This window comes from Ictalurus furcatus, chromosome 13 (assembly GCF_023375685.1).
Source record: "Ictalurus furcatus strain D&B chromosome 13, Billie_1.0, whole genome shotgun sequence".
Lineage (NCBI taxonomy): Eukaryota > Metazoa > Chordata > Actinopteri > Siluriformes > Ictaluridae > Ictalurus > Ictalurus furcatus.
This window is the reverse complement of record NC_071267.1, coordinates 26,476,816-26,489,548: the sequence shown is the minus strand read 5'-3', so window position 1 is coordinate 26,489,548 and position 12,733 is coordinate 26,476,816. Positions and strand designations below refer to the sequence as shown.

Genomic DNA, 12,733 nt, shown 5'->3' with positions numbered 1-12,733 from the left:
CAACTGTTAGCACGATGCTAAATTCACGTTTACAACACTCAAGTATAACAGTGATTCGGGGGGCGGAGCTACATACAAGTTCAGATTGTGATGTAACATCTGAATAAGCTCTCAGATCTTCCAGATAAGAGGTTGACACGATTGGCGACCAGACTGCAGAAACTGCATGCTATGCTAAATAGCTAGTTGACCTAGCTAATATTAACGAACTGAATCGATAAATCGCGGTTGTTATGGTAACACGTTTGGCTGCAGATAAATAAATCGTGGAGAACAATGAATGCAAATCGAGACTTGGATACTGAAATCCCACTCAGAATGCAACTTAGCTGACTAAGCTAAGTAGCTAGCTAACACTCAGCAGCAAACTGATTTGGGGCGGAGCTACATACAAGCCCAGTTTGTGAGGTCACGTCTAAATAAGTTCTCAGTAAATCATGGAGGAAACGACTCGGATAGAGATTGACTCGGATGGTGAAATCCGACTCACAACATGGGCAGGTTGACAAGCAGCTAGTAAGCTGGCTAGCTAAGATAGCTATGACGCTAGTTGGGATGGCTGAAGGATGTGTACGGGCTTCTCCAAATTTGCATATTCATGAATATTCATAAATCCATGTACTTTTTATTTTCTTAAATGAGATATTCCTAGAACATTTCAGTAAAATCTTGACGACTGAGCTGACACATTTATGGGTACTTTAAGAGTTCAAGCACTTATATGATCTCTCTACAACACACACACACACACACACACACACACACACACACACACACACAGAGTATGCATGGTATGCTACAGACTCCAATCTATCAGGCTGGTTGGTGGTTTGCTGAGCTTCCAGACTGTTCATTAAAGAGTGTGTGGAGAAAACGAGAGAGGAGTGCGGCGAACGCGAGTCAACCGCACCACACGTCTCCCGGCAACCTACACTCATCCGTCAGGCTTTAATATCCCTACTAGGTATTATTTTCTAATGGATCACAATCACTTATTAAACTGTACTTTCAGGAGGAGCTGAGGAAGAGAGGGAGTGGGATGGAGCCCAGAAGAAGAAAGATGGGAACATACTGTGGATCCTGGAGACGATTACTACATCCAAACATCCAGCTGAGGGCTTCAAAACACACACACACACACACACACACACACACACACACACACACACACACACACACACACAAATGCAGAGTCCCATGATGACTTGCGGAGCTAAAGTTCAAGAATGTAAGGACTTTTTTAGCGTCAAGGCCAAGGGTAACTCTGAAGGAGCTGGAGAGATCCACAGCTCAGATGGGAGAAACTGCTCGCAGGACATCCACAGCCTGGACACTCGACAACGCTGGGATTTATGAGTCATAAGAAACCCAGTTCGCAGTTTTCCAAAAGGCATGATGGAGCAAACCTTTGTAAAAGGTTTTCTGGTTGATGAGACCAGATGAAACTGTATGTTTTGGTCTTGGCATAAAGTGCTACATTTGCCACAAACCCAGCACTGCTCATCAATCTGAAAACTGTGAAGCGTGGTGGTGGTAGCACCGTGCCAAGTTTTACCCTTTGGCCTCTTGGTTGCGTCTCTGATTGATCCCTCTTTACTCTCTCACCGACTTCTGTTGGATGTCCTCCTCTAGGTAGAGTCTTGACTGTTTCTGCAACTAAAACATGACCTATGTTTTCAGAACTTTGTCCTGGACTTGTTTTGATCACTTCTTGGTATGTTCTCTAACAAACTCAGGGTTCTTGCGGGTAGAGGTGAATTTATATTGAGATCAGGTCACACTTTAAAAATCACACACAGAGGGGTGAATACTTATGCAAGGCAAGAGTACCTCTTAATTTACTTTATTTGTATGTGTAACTCTTTATGCTACTTAAATGCTCAGCTAAACTGTGCATTAAACACATAAAATAATCTGTCACTGTTGTTATTATTAGGGGGCCAAGCACCAAAAGGTGTGGAGGTAGATTCTTATATAATAATAAGAATCTACCTACTACCTAATAATAAGATTCTTATTCTTCTGGCTAGGGTGTCCATGGCAGCTGATAGAACTGTCTGGCAAAAAAAAGTTGATTAGGGAGTGTCTAAGGAACATTCGGACCAAATTTGGGTCAAGTGCGGGCAAAGTTCTAGCGCCACCATCGAGTCAAATTTGGAAGTACTTCTATGGTCATAACTTTTGAATCGTATGTACAACATTTTAAAGCCTTGGATTCCCTGGGTCCAATCACCACCAAATTTGGCACACACCATCTTCACCATAAGCCTCACAAAAATGATCCAAAGAATTCTGATACTCCAAATAGTTCCTGTAACGGCTCTGTATTCCTGTGACCGCCTAGGCAAAACTTGCAGCACGTCTGTGAATGTGTGGCTCATCCAGTCTGGGTGCTTGGCCCCCGAAATACTGCTTGCACCTTCAATTATTATTATTATTATTATTATTATTATTAATAGTAGTAGTACGGAAACTGTACAGAGTCACATATATTTAAAAGTCTTGATTGTCCATCCATCCATCTTCTATACCGCTGAATCCTTTTCAGGAGCCAGGAGCCTATCCCAGGAAGCATCGGGCACAAAGTGGGGTACACCCTGGACAGGGTGCCAATCCATCGCAATCCATACACACTCACACACCCATTCATACACTACGGACACTTTAGACACGCCAATCAGCCTACCATGCAGGTCTTTGGACTGGGGGAGGAAACCGGAGTACCCGGAGGAAACCCCCGCAGCACGGGGAGAACATGCAAACTCCGCACACACAGGGCCACGGTGGGAATCGAACCCCCGACCCTGGAGGTGTGAAGCGAACGTGCAAACCACTAAACCACCGTGCGCCCACAAGTCTTGATCGTCTTTTTGTTTATTTATTTTTCTAAATTGTTGTGTTTTATACAGTACGTTCATAACCATGTACAGCTCTTTGGTCAATTTATGTTGTTTTAAAACGTGGATAAACGTTATTATTAAAAATGTGCATACAGTTGCATGTATTTAAAAGAAGCCTGCTCGAGCCTGGAGACTTCTTTAAGTGTCCACTCCATATACACATGTTCTAGACGTTTCCACAAATAATAATAATAATAATAATAATAATAATAATAATAACGCACACGATTGCTACACGATCACGATCTGTAATTCTGCAGTCGGAGAATTACATTTTCAGACAGTATGCTTTTTTTTATTCTGCAAAATGAATCCACGGAGCATCCACAGGCCTGGTTTTTACATAATGAAAAAAGCGGATTCGGTCCGAGTGACAGAGACACGGTCGTACTGATCATACATGTTTTATTTGGAAAGAGGACGCAGGCCAATAATTGGCTGAAATGACCGTAATAGCAAATGACGGTCTGTATTTTCACTTTGTCTATATGAATTCCCACAACCGGTACGTCATCGCAGTGGCTACGAGGTCTGATCTCAAAAACACACACGCACTCATACATACACACACATGCAAGCTCGCTCTTTATATTATTAGGAGATAAACGCGAACGCGAGTGCATACGTTTCCGTCTACCGCCGCATTCGATTCACCTCGGAAGTCGAAACTCTATATTATGTCTTTTTTTTTTTAAATTATTATATAGCGTTCAAACTACAGAAGGTGGAGGCACATGGCCGCTTCTACGTTCGTCCATAGCTAACAACAATCTAACAAACTTAAGGGGTCTACATGTTAAGTGCTCTAAAGCGAATTATAAGCATATACATTAAAACTCATTTAAAAGTGAAGTCCTGCTTTGTTTTAGATCTGATAACGTAAGCAGCCATGTTGATCTGACGTCACCTGGTGAGGTCCCCGAGTAGGAATTCCAAGCCGAGGGAACGGTTTCTTTCTGGTGTACGAGTTACAAGATTCAGTCAAACGCAGCCTATATACTGTCCTCCTGTTCCTTCGTCTCACTTTCAACAATTAAAGGTGCAATCTGTAAAAGTTTAAAAGTGTTTTTAACCCTGCAACAATCATACCTTTTCGAAAGGACTTTAGAACAACAGTGATTCACAATCTTTCCTTTCAATTTGATCTGCTACTTTATTTATTTTTTTTTTTATTTAAAGCGTCCATTGGCATTTTTACAGCCCTGAAATTAGCTCCACCCCAAGCTAGGAGTACAACAAATCAATTCTGAGACATTCTCTTTCAAAAGTATCTCACAGGACGTGCGCATTTTCATATTCAGGAAGACGCGCTGCAGGATTAACTTAACCGACACCTTCGGGTTTTTGTTTTTATTGAAGCCTTTCTTGATGATCTGGCGTCACCTCCGTCGAACTGGGAGTTAAATTTCGGTTACAGTACCTGTGTCAGGGCCCGGTCCCGTAGCAAGGGCCGGCATGGTTACGGTTAGCACGGCGTAGCGGCCACTTCCTGTGGGGCGTCGCACTAATCAGACAAGGGACTGGACAGCCACTTCCCCCAGGAGGAAGTTGAAGACCCGGGGTTATGCCATGGACTAACCTGAGACACACAGACATCACACACACATCAGCAAACTGCACAGAGAAAACGAGTCATTCTTTTACCAAACACCTCCATACAGAAATACAGCCGAGTGCGAAAGTTTGCATCCCCTTAGTAACCCCTTGGTAAATTGCTATGGTATAAGAGGAATAAAAGACTTCAGGAGGCGCCGTTATAAGAAAATAAACACTTCAGGGTGGTAACAGTAACTCCTGGTGTTTATTAATTTCCTATAACAGCATGGCACAGAGCATTTTACTCCATACGGAACACTCTGCCCTCATCGGCCACCTTATTTTATACGCTCTAAGCAACTTTCAGACGCAACATCCGAACCCGAGTAGCGTTAGTTAGATCTTTCCATTTACTTTTAAGGAAAAGCCTTTTTCATTATTTTCAGAGTATTATATTTTACAAAGGCGGCGGCAGCAGTCGTACTCCAGGAAAAAATTTTAACCAATCAAAACTTGTGATTATCGAAGATGTATTTCAAAACATTTTGAAATGGGTTTTTAAATTCTCGCCCCAAGCACATCATTAATAAAAAGAAAACTATGCATGTACGGTAAATATCGGAGCTCTGGAAGTTGTAGCGAGCGAGCGGACCTCAGACATGTGCGGAAAGATGATGCAAGAGATCTTGGATTTAGGAGCAGGACAGAGAAGAATAAGAGTCGTTGGCCCAAAAAACATTCCCAAATTAAATTCCAATTTTTTTCCATCCAGGGCCACGGAGAGAGTGCCAGGGCCTGAGCTGCGGCATGGAGAGCACCTGATCGCTTTATATCGCCCTGAAGACCTATAACCGGTGACCTGATTGAACCAATGAAAAAAAAAAAAAAAAAAAAATGAAGGGGCCACATGTAGTCGACCATCAGCCTTTCTGTATCTAACAGCCATGTGGAGAAAAATAGAAAGAAGAAAAAAAGAAGAGGGAAAAAAAAAAAAAAAAGAAGAGAAAAGAAAACACCTGACTACAATAAAACACATTTGTCCTACAGCACTCTGCTGCCCCCTATTGGTCCCCTCAAACACTCACAAAGTCTTCCACCACAATAAAACACACCGCCAGACATTAGCAGCACTCCTGTACGCTGTAGCATATCCAGATCATGATTACCTGGACCACAATACACTTTTCTCACATATCTTCATCTAACGTTATTTTAACAGCAGCCGATAGGAGATTAAAATGTTGCGCTCAACCTTAAAATTGTACAAATTTACTCTACAAAACAAGTCTAAAAACGTGCGTTTATTTCTTTTTAGAATTCATTAAAACATTCAGAATGCAATACTTATTATTTTAAACAATTACCCATCAACGAATACGTTCATCTGTGAGGAAATACAATTTTAATATCTTACCAGGATCTAAATATTGTAATCGTCATTGGTCAGAAATGCGTTTCGGGAAAATTGCAATTCAAAACAAGAGAGTGCAAAATGAATTGACTGGTTAATAAACCGATTGATTTGAACATAACGCATCAGCCGAAATATAACTACATGCACACGTACAAGATCTGAAGATCTGACATCTTCATCACAGCGTGTTTGGTTCGCGTCCCGCGGTCCGTTCAAAAAGCGGGCCGATTATTTATTTATTTTCTCCGTAAAAGCTTAGACACAGACGGCAGTTTGATTAGACGCTGAAGTTTTAAATCGAAAAAATGTGAAACGTTAAACATTTTTACAGATCCCCCGCCCTGCCCCGCCCCCCCCCCACCCACCCCCCACACCTCGTTTCACAGAGTTTCATTTTTATAGACGTGAATCGTAAAAATAAACAAATAAATGAATTAAAATGGAGGAATACACAAACAAATAAATAAAACCATCTCAAACATGCTGACCAAGTCAAGAAGATGAAAGGATAGGGAGATAGATAAACAATTCATAAATTAGTGAATTAATTAAGCAAAACAAGCAAATAAATATACGTATATTATAATAATAATAATAATAATAATAATAATAATAATAATATGGGATGAATATATACACCAATCAATTAAATAAATAAATATAACAAAAATGGATGAATATATAAACAAAGAAAAGCAAATAAACAAAACAACCATCTCTACACATGTGCTGACAAAATCAAGAAGATAGATAGCTAGATAAATAAATATTTGAAAAAAAATTTTTTTGCAATAATAAAATACAATTAATGAATGAAAAATGAATGAATTAAAAACAAACAAAACAAATAAACAAATAAATAAACACAGCCCTCTCTACAAGTGTGCTGATGATTGAAGTTTAGTAAAATCAGACCCCGTGTGTGTGTGTGTGTGCGTGTGTGTGTGTGTGTGCGTGTGTTTGGGAATCCGCTGCCTGATGCGGAGCGATCAGAGATCTGGTGATTTGGTGAGGAAAGTGCGGTCCGTGGGCTTTAAACCCACAGCAGTGTACGTTTAAACACGTCTGTGTACGTCACGCCTTAAACGTTAACCCGTTTACTCCGATCAGCTACAGAAACAGCTCGCCTGAAACCGTTCAGGTTTAAAAACGCGTTGCTTTGAGTAAGACTTATAACGAGGAGTTGAATTCAGATCGGCTCTTTTTTACGTTCGTTTCAAATCCGCTAAAGCCGGTTTCACGCTGCGTGATTACATCGGCCTTTTAAGATTATTACCCGTCACGCTGATCCCAATAATCCCAACGTGATCTCGATAAAACTCTGGGCTGAATTCTGCAACAGTCTGGGTGATCGTGTGTGTGTGTGTGTGTTCTCTGTCAGATTATACGAGGAAGATGTGCAGCAGCACTGGAAAGCGTGGAATAGTTTCACAGTCATAACGGCGAGTAAACTCGATGGTCATGAGTGTTTGTGTGATAATTAGCTAGCTACACCACCTGGAAGCTGTAAATCATCGTCGAATTCTTTCCACACCACGTCCCTTTTCGCCCTGGTTCTTAATTCAGGTTATGTGTATAGGTTTCATCGTCGCGCTCCCGTGGACCCGTTCGTTTTGGTGTAAAAATCCTACAGTGTGTCTATCTCCTATCGCTGGATTTTAGGCAAGCACCGTAGCGGCGCTCATACGCCGAGGTTTTAACTTCCTCACGCTATCCGGGACTTTGTCGTCGGCCATCTTGGGTCGCGGCGGCGCTAAATCGGTCGCCAGCGAGGTCTCGGAGATCGCCGATCTCAACTCCCAACCCAAGATTTTCCTTCACGACGTGCGATTACACCTGCGCCAACGCAACTGGGCTTAAACCCAGCTTACATTAAAGTTTAAAAACGCATTTAGTCAGTTTATGAGACGCTCCGTTGATTATAGAGCTGTTAAAAATGAAGCAGCTCGTGCTCAGGGACCGCTTTATCGTAGGGACGATTCATCGCGTCCTACTGGTGCGGACGCGGGAAGGACTCCACGCACTCACTCGACACCGGGATCAAACCCAGGACTGTGGAGGAACAGGAACTATGAAGTAATCATTAATGCCGCTTAATCCTGACCGTCGCTAATCCAAGCCTTTATAAGGAAGGAACCGTATGAAATAAACTGGAATTGAATACCTCTGGAATATCTTGTTCACCGTGTGTTAACTGATTTCGAGACGTTTAGGAGAAATTTGAATGAAGAAGGTTCAGACCAGGTTTAAACTCATTATCTGAGCCATTAAAATGCCACACAATCGGACTTCCCCTAACTTAAGTCAGATAAGTTCTCGTGCCTGATAAAAACACGTGAGCCGTGATTATTTATTTCATTTAGTCGTTTCCTCTGGCCGGTTCTGCAGTGCAGGCTGAGTGTGTGTGCATATTTACACCACTAGGTGGAGCCATTGCTGCAGATTAGAGTGAAGGCGGTTACTAAACTGGGCTGGTTTTCCCCACAGACAACATCATGCAGGAAACATTCCTGCTGGAATCCAGCACGGGTTCGGAGTCCAGGAATTTCACGATCCTGCTGCCAGGAGTACGGAGAGTGTCCGTGGAGAACACTTTCACATCACTACAGCTGTCAATATTTACACACGGCTTTTTATAATGCATTGATTTCTATTCTGTTGTACTATCTGGGATCTTATTTACACTGTTCTTCCGTGTGTAGGTAGGTGTGTGTGTGAGTGTGTGTGTGGTTTTCTAATAGGTAGTACAAATCAAAAGGGTTAAAACACCACACTATGCAAATGTCCCAATTTGAAAACCCACATGTACAGCGAGTGTGTGTGTGTGTGAGAGAGAGAGAGTGAGAGAGAGAGAGAGAGAGAGAGAGAGAGAGACCAGCATGCCAGGTGTGTGCTGGTCTCAGGTAAAACAGAGGGTGTGTTCAGGACAAAATTTCCTATTGTGCTGCATTAAAGTCGCATGTAGGACAATCGTCTTTCGAGTACAAAACGAGGTGCGTGCTCCGCTGAGGATTACCATCTGTGTGTGTGTGTGTGTGTGTGTGTGTGTGTGTGTGTACGCTCAATTGAAAGACATTTCTCAGATCCTCATTCATAAAGAACTGGATACAAAAGAATTTATCCGGTAAATCTTTTGCGGGAACATTTATACAAGAAAAGATGACAGGCTGTGTTTTATCTTTATCTTGTATAACTTCAGTAGAAAATAAAGAGAGGCCGGTGAGGGAATGCTAGAACGTAGGTGAAAACAGGAGGAACTAACTCGTTTTGCGGACATACAACGTTAAAGGATAAAAAGTCAGATGTGGAAGGTCAGTAAGTTAAGGATTAAAAAAAAATGATCATGATGATGATGACGATTATTATTATTATTATTACTAGTATTAGCATTACGCTAGTAGTAGTAGCAGCACTATCTGAGCTCTAATAGTGTATTAGAGCTACCACCCTAGCCCTAGTAAGAAAGCAAGACAGGTGTGACTGTACAGTCGCTCAGAGGAACACTGTGAAGCCACGAATGAAGTTTCGCCTGGTTGTGAGTGCAGCCACGGACTTCCTCGTGACGTTCTGGAATGACATTCCCGCCTGAAGCAACAAAGGGTATTCGTTTTAAACACGCACAAATCACGACATAGAACACCTACTGCCATCAGAGCACGCCGGTCTATTTCCACCCAGAGTTATACCCATAATCGTTTCCACAGCAGCGACCCCAGGACAAAAAGCTGTTCCCTCACCGGCGTATTTTTAGCTCTCTGACCAATCAGAATCCAGAATTCGGCAGCAACCGCGGTTAAAACGAAACCGGGTCGGAATCTCGCGGACAGATCATGGAAATTTCATTGATGGTGTGGGTTCCGCACTTTAACAGTCAAAGCAGCGTCGCTTGTGTGATCAAACCTCGACATCCGCCTCGTGCGCCCGGGTCACGGCACCGACGTGACCTCGCGCGACACTTCCTTGAACGCGTCAGACTGAAGCCGCACGTAAAACGAGCCCAGGAGCCGAAAACCGACGCGTTCAATTCATCCTACAACTAACACGAGGGCTGAAATGTCACACGATATAAATGACTCGGTGAAACGATACGGGAACTCGGACTGAAAAGCAAGAGGACGAGAGGCCCTACTGTAAATCGTGTCCGAGAGACAGAGACGCCGGAGGGATGAGGGAGGAGCGAGGAGGAGGAGGACGAGGACGAGGAGGAGGGGCGGTTACATGCTTTACTATTCATCCTTATTTGAATTTGGCATGCATTCAGAAGCCTGAGCAGTGAACCCTTTTCTGCAGAGGCTTGTGAGAAAGGTTACAGTAAACTCTGAGCATGAACGAGCTCATTGTTCGCTTACGTAGCGGAAGAAAAGGCATTATTTATTAACAACGTCGGTATTTTAGCAACCAGACTGGTTCATACTCTTTACACAGACGCAGCGGTGCTCCTAGAACTGCCCTTCGACAGATCACCCGCGTGACAAAAGTGTCGCATTTAACCTCGCAGTTTAACTCCGACATGGAAATAAGCTCGGATCATTATGGCAGAACTACTGTACGTTCACTTGTATTTGCACTCGGACTCGCTTTACTACCGATCCTGTTGCTTCCTGGACAGTTTCTCCAGTGCATCACGGTTACTGCTTTTCTACTGAAACATCACCACGTAACGTCTACAGTTTAGACATGATGGCGGTTTCTAGTCGTATGCTGCTGTGTTATCGGTATTAAATCCTCCCTTGTAGTAATCATCTCGTCTCCCGCGTATTTATCGGCCCAAGTGTTTTCCAACCTGCGAATTTATTATCCTGTGCATTCATCAGCCTGTCTTTGATGTCCTGCGTGTTCACCGTCCTCCGCGTGTACTGTCCTGCTCACAATAAGGACGTTATACCAAGAGTGAAGCGTGGTGGTGGTGGTGGTAGTGTAACAGTATGGACCATAAAATCCGCTCCGTAGAAACAAGTCCCTGTCTGAACTTCCGAAAAGAGAAAGAAAAAACGACGTTTCGGAGTCAAAGTCCTGACTTGAACTCAATCGCAACGTCCATGAACGAAACATTACTGCAAAATGAACTGGGCTGAAAGCTCTCCGTGGTATTGCAAAAGGCTTTTATCCCATCATAAGGAGCATCCGGTTGCTGCTACGGTTGCTGAATGTGGTTAAACTAGTTAGTTATTCATCTTAAGGAGACGCTGGTGGTGCATGGGACAGGTTCTCAATCGTGGAGAACATTTAACTCTTGTAGCCCAATCACTAGAACAACACAAGAAGGGCTGTTTATTACCTGATTGGCTGAATCAGGCGTGTTTGGAGCAGCAAGAACTCTTAGGGCTGGGGAAACCAATCAAACAAGAAGGTGACGAGCAACGAGGGCAAAAACCGCCTACGTGAAAGAAAGAATGAATTTTTCGCTTGTGGTCATTTCTTTCTTCGAACGTATAACGTGACGTTATAAGGTTTTCGTAGACCGGTTCAGACCGATCGAGGACGTAAACTTCACAGAACGTTAGCGAATCTTCATCGTATAATCTGACGTGGATCATATAAAAACACACGTTAATCACACAGTGTTAGAGATTTCATTGTGATCTCGTACACTGCGATGAGTAATAATCTTAAGAGTCCGGTTTAACTCCTTCCTCTCTCTCTCTCTCTCTCTCTCTCTCTCAGGAAGAGCTTGACCTTGCCGTGTAATCCGATTCCTCCTCGGGATGAACGCGAGTGTGTGTGTGTGTGTGTGTGTGTGTGTGTGTGGCACAAGGTTTTGATGAATACGTAATGAGACGAGGCTCAGACCAGGATAACGAGCACCTAATACACCGTATTCATGAGAATACAAAAAGATGAAAGTGGCAGTGAAACATCATAAAAAAAAAAAAAAAAAAAAGTACGATCAGCCTACACTTAATAAATATTCAAAATAAAATAAAAAACATGACCAGGCCACCATTTACGACAGAACAGAGACGCCCGTCTCATGCACCAGCTCATCTACTTCATGAATTACATGGTGTTTCATCACAGAGTGCGTTTTTATAACACAAAAACAAAAACTGCCCTCGACAACGTAAGCGTCATCCGGAGTCGCAAAGAGGCTGAAGAACCTGAAGAACCTAAAGAGGCTGAAGAACCTGAAGAACCTAAGGAGGCTGAAGAACCTAAAGAGGCTGAAGAACCTGAAGAACCTAAGGAGGCTGAAGAACCTAAAGAGGCTGAAGAGGCTAAAGAACCTAAAGAGGCTGAAGAACCTGAAGAACCTACAGGCTGAAGAACCTGAAGAACCTAAAGAGGCTGAAGAACCTGAAGAGGCTGAAGAACCTAAAGAGGCTGAAGAGGCTGAAGAACCTGAAGAACCTAAAGAGGCTGAAGAACCTGAAGAGGCTGAAGAACCTAAAGAGGCTGAAGAACCTAAAGAGGCTGAAGAGGCTAAAGAACCTAAAGAGGCTAAAGAGGCTGAAGAACCTAAAGAGGCTGAAGAGGCTAAAGAACCTAAAGAGGCTGAAGAACCTGAAGAGGCTGAAGAGGCTAAAGAACCTAAAGAGGCTGAAGAGGCTGAAGAACCTAAAGAACCTAAAGAGGCTGAAGAGGCTGAAGAACCTAAAGAGGCTGAAGAACCTGAAGAGGCTGAAGAGGCTAAAGAACCTAAAGAGGCTGAAGAGGCTGAAGAACCTAAAGAGGCTGAAGAGGCTGAAGAACCTAAAGAGGCTGAAGAGGCTGAAGAACCTAAAGAGGCTGAAGAGGCTGAAGAACCTAAAGAGGCTGAAGAACCTGAAGAACCTGAAGAGGCTGAAGAACCTGAAGAGGCTGAAGAACCTAAAGAGGCTGAAGAACCTGAAGAACCTAAGGAGGCTGAAGAACCTAAAGAGGCTGAAGAACCTGAAGAACCTAC

At 43.1% G+C, this 12,733-nt stretch overlaps 1 protein-coding gene across 2 annotated transcripts in view; it reads right to left on the bottom strand.

The window, feature by feature from the left end:
• mpp7a (MAGUK p55 scaffold protein 7a) overlaps positions 1-12,733 on the bottom strand; it is a 127,181-nt gene that overhangs the window by 96,523 nt on the left and 17,925 nt on the right. For both annotated transcript variants that reach the window (XM_053639309.1, XM_053639310.1), the window contains exon 2: positions 4,321-4,479. In XM_053639309.1, the coding sequence (XP_053495284.1) occupies positions 4,321-4,357 (37 nt within the window). In that variant the 5' untranslated portion in view covers positions 4,358-4,479. The remainder of the gene's footprint in view (positions 1-4,320; positions 4,480-12,733) is intronic.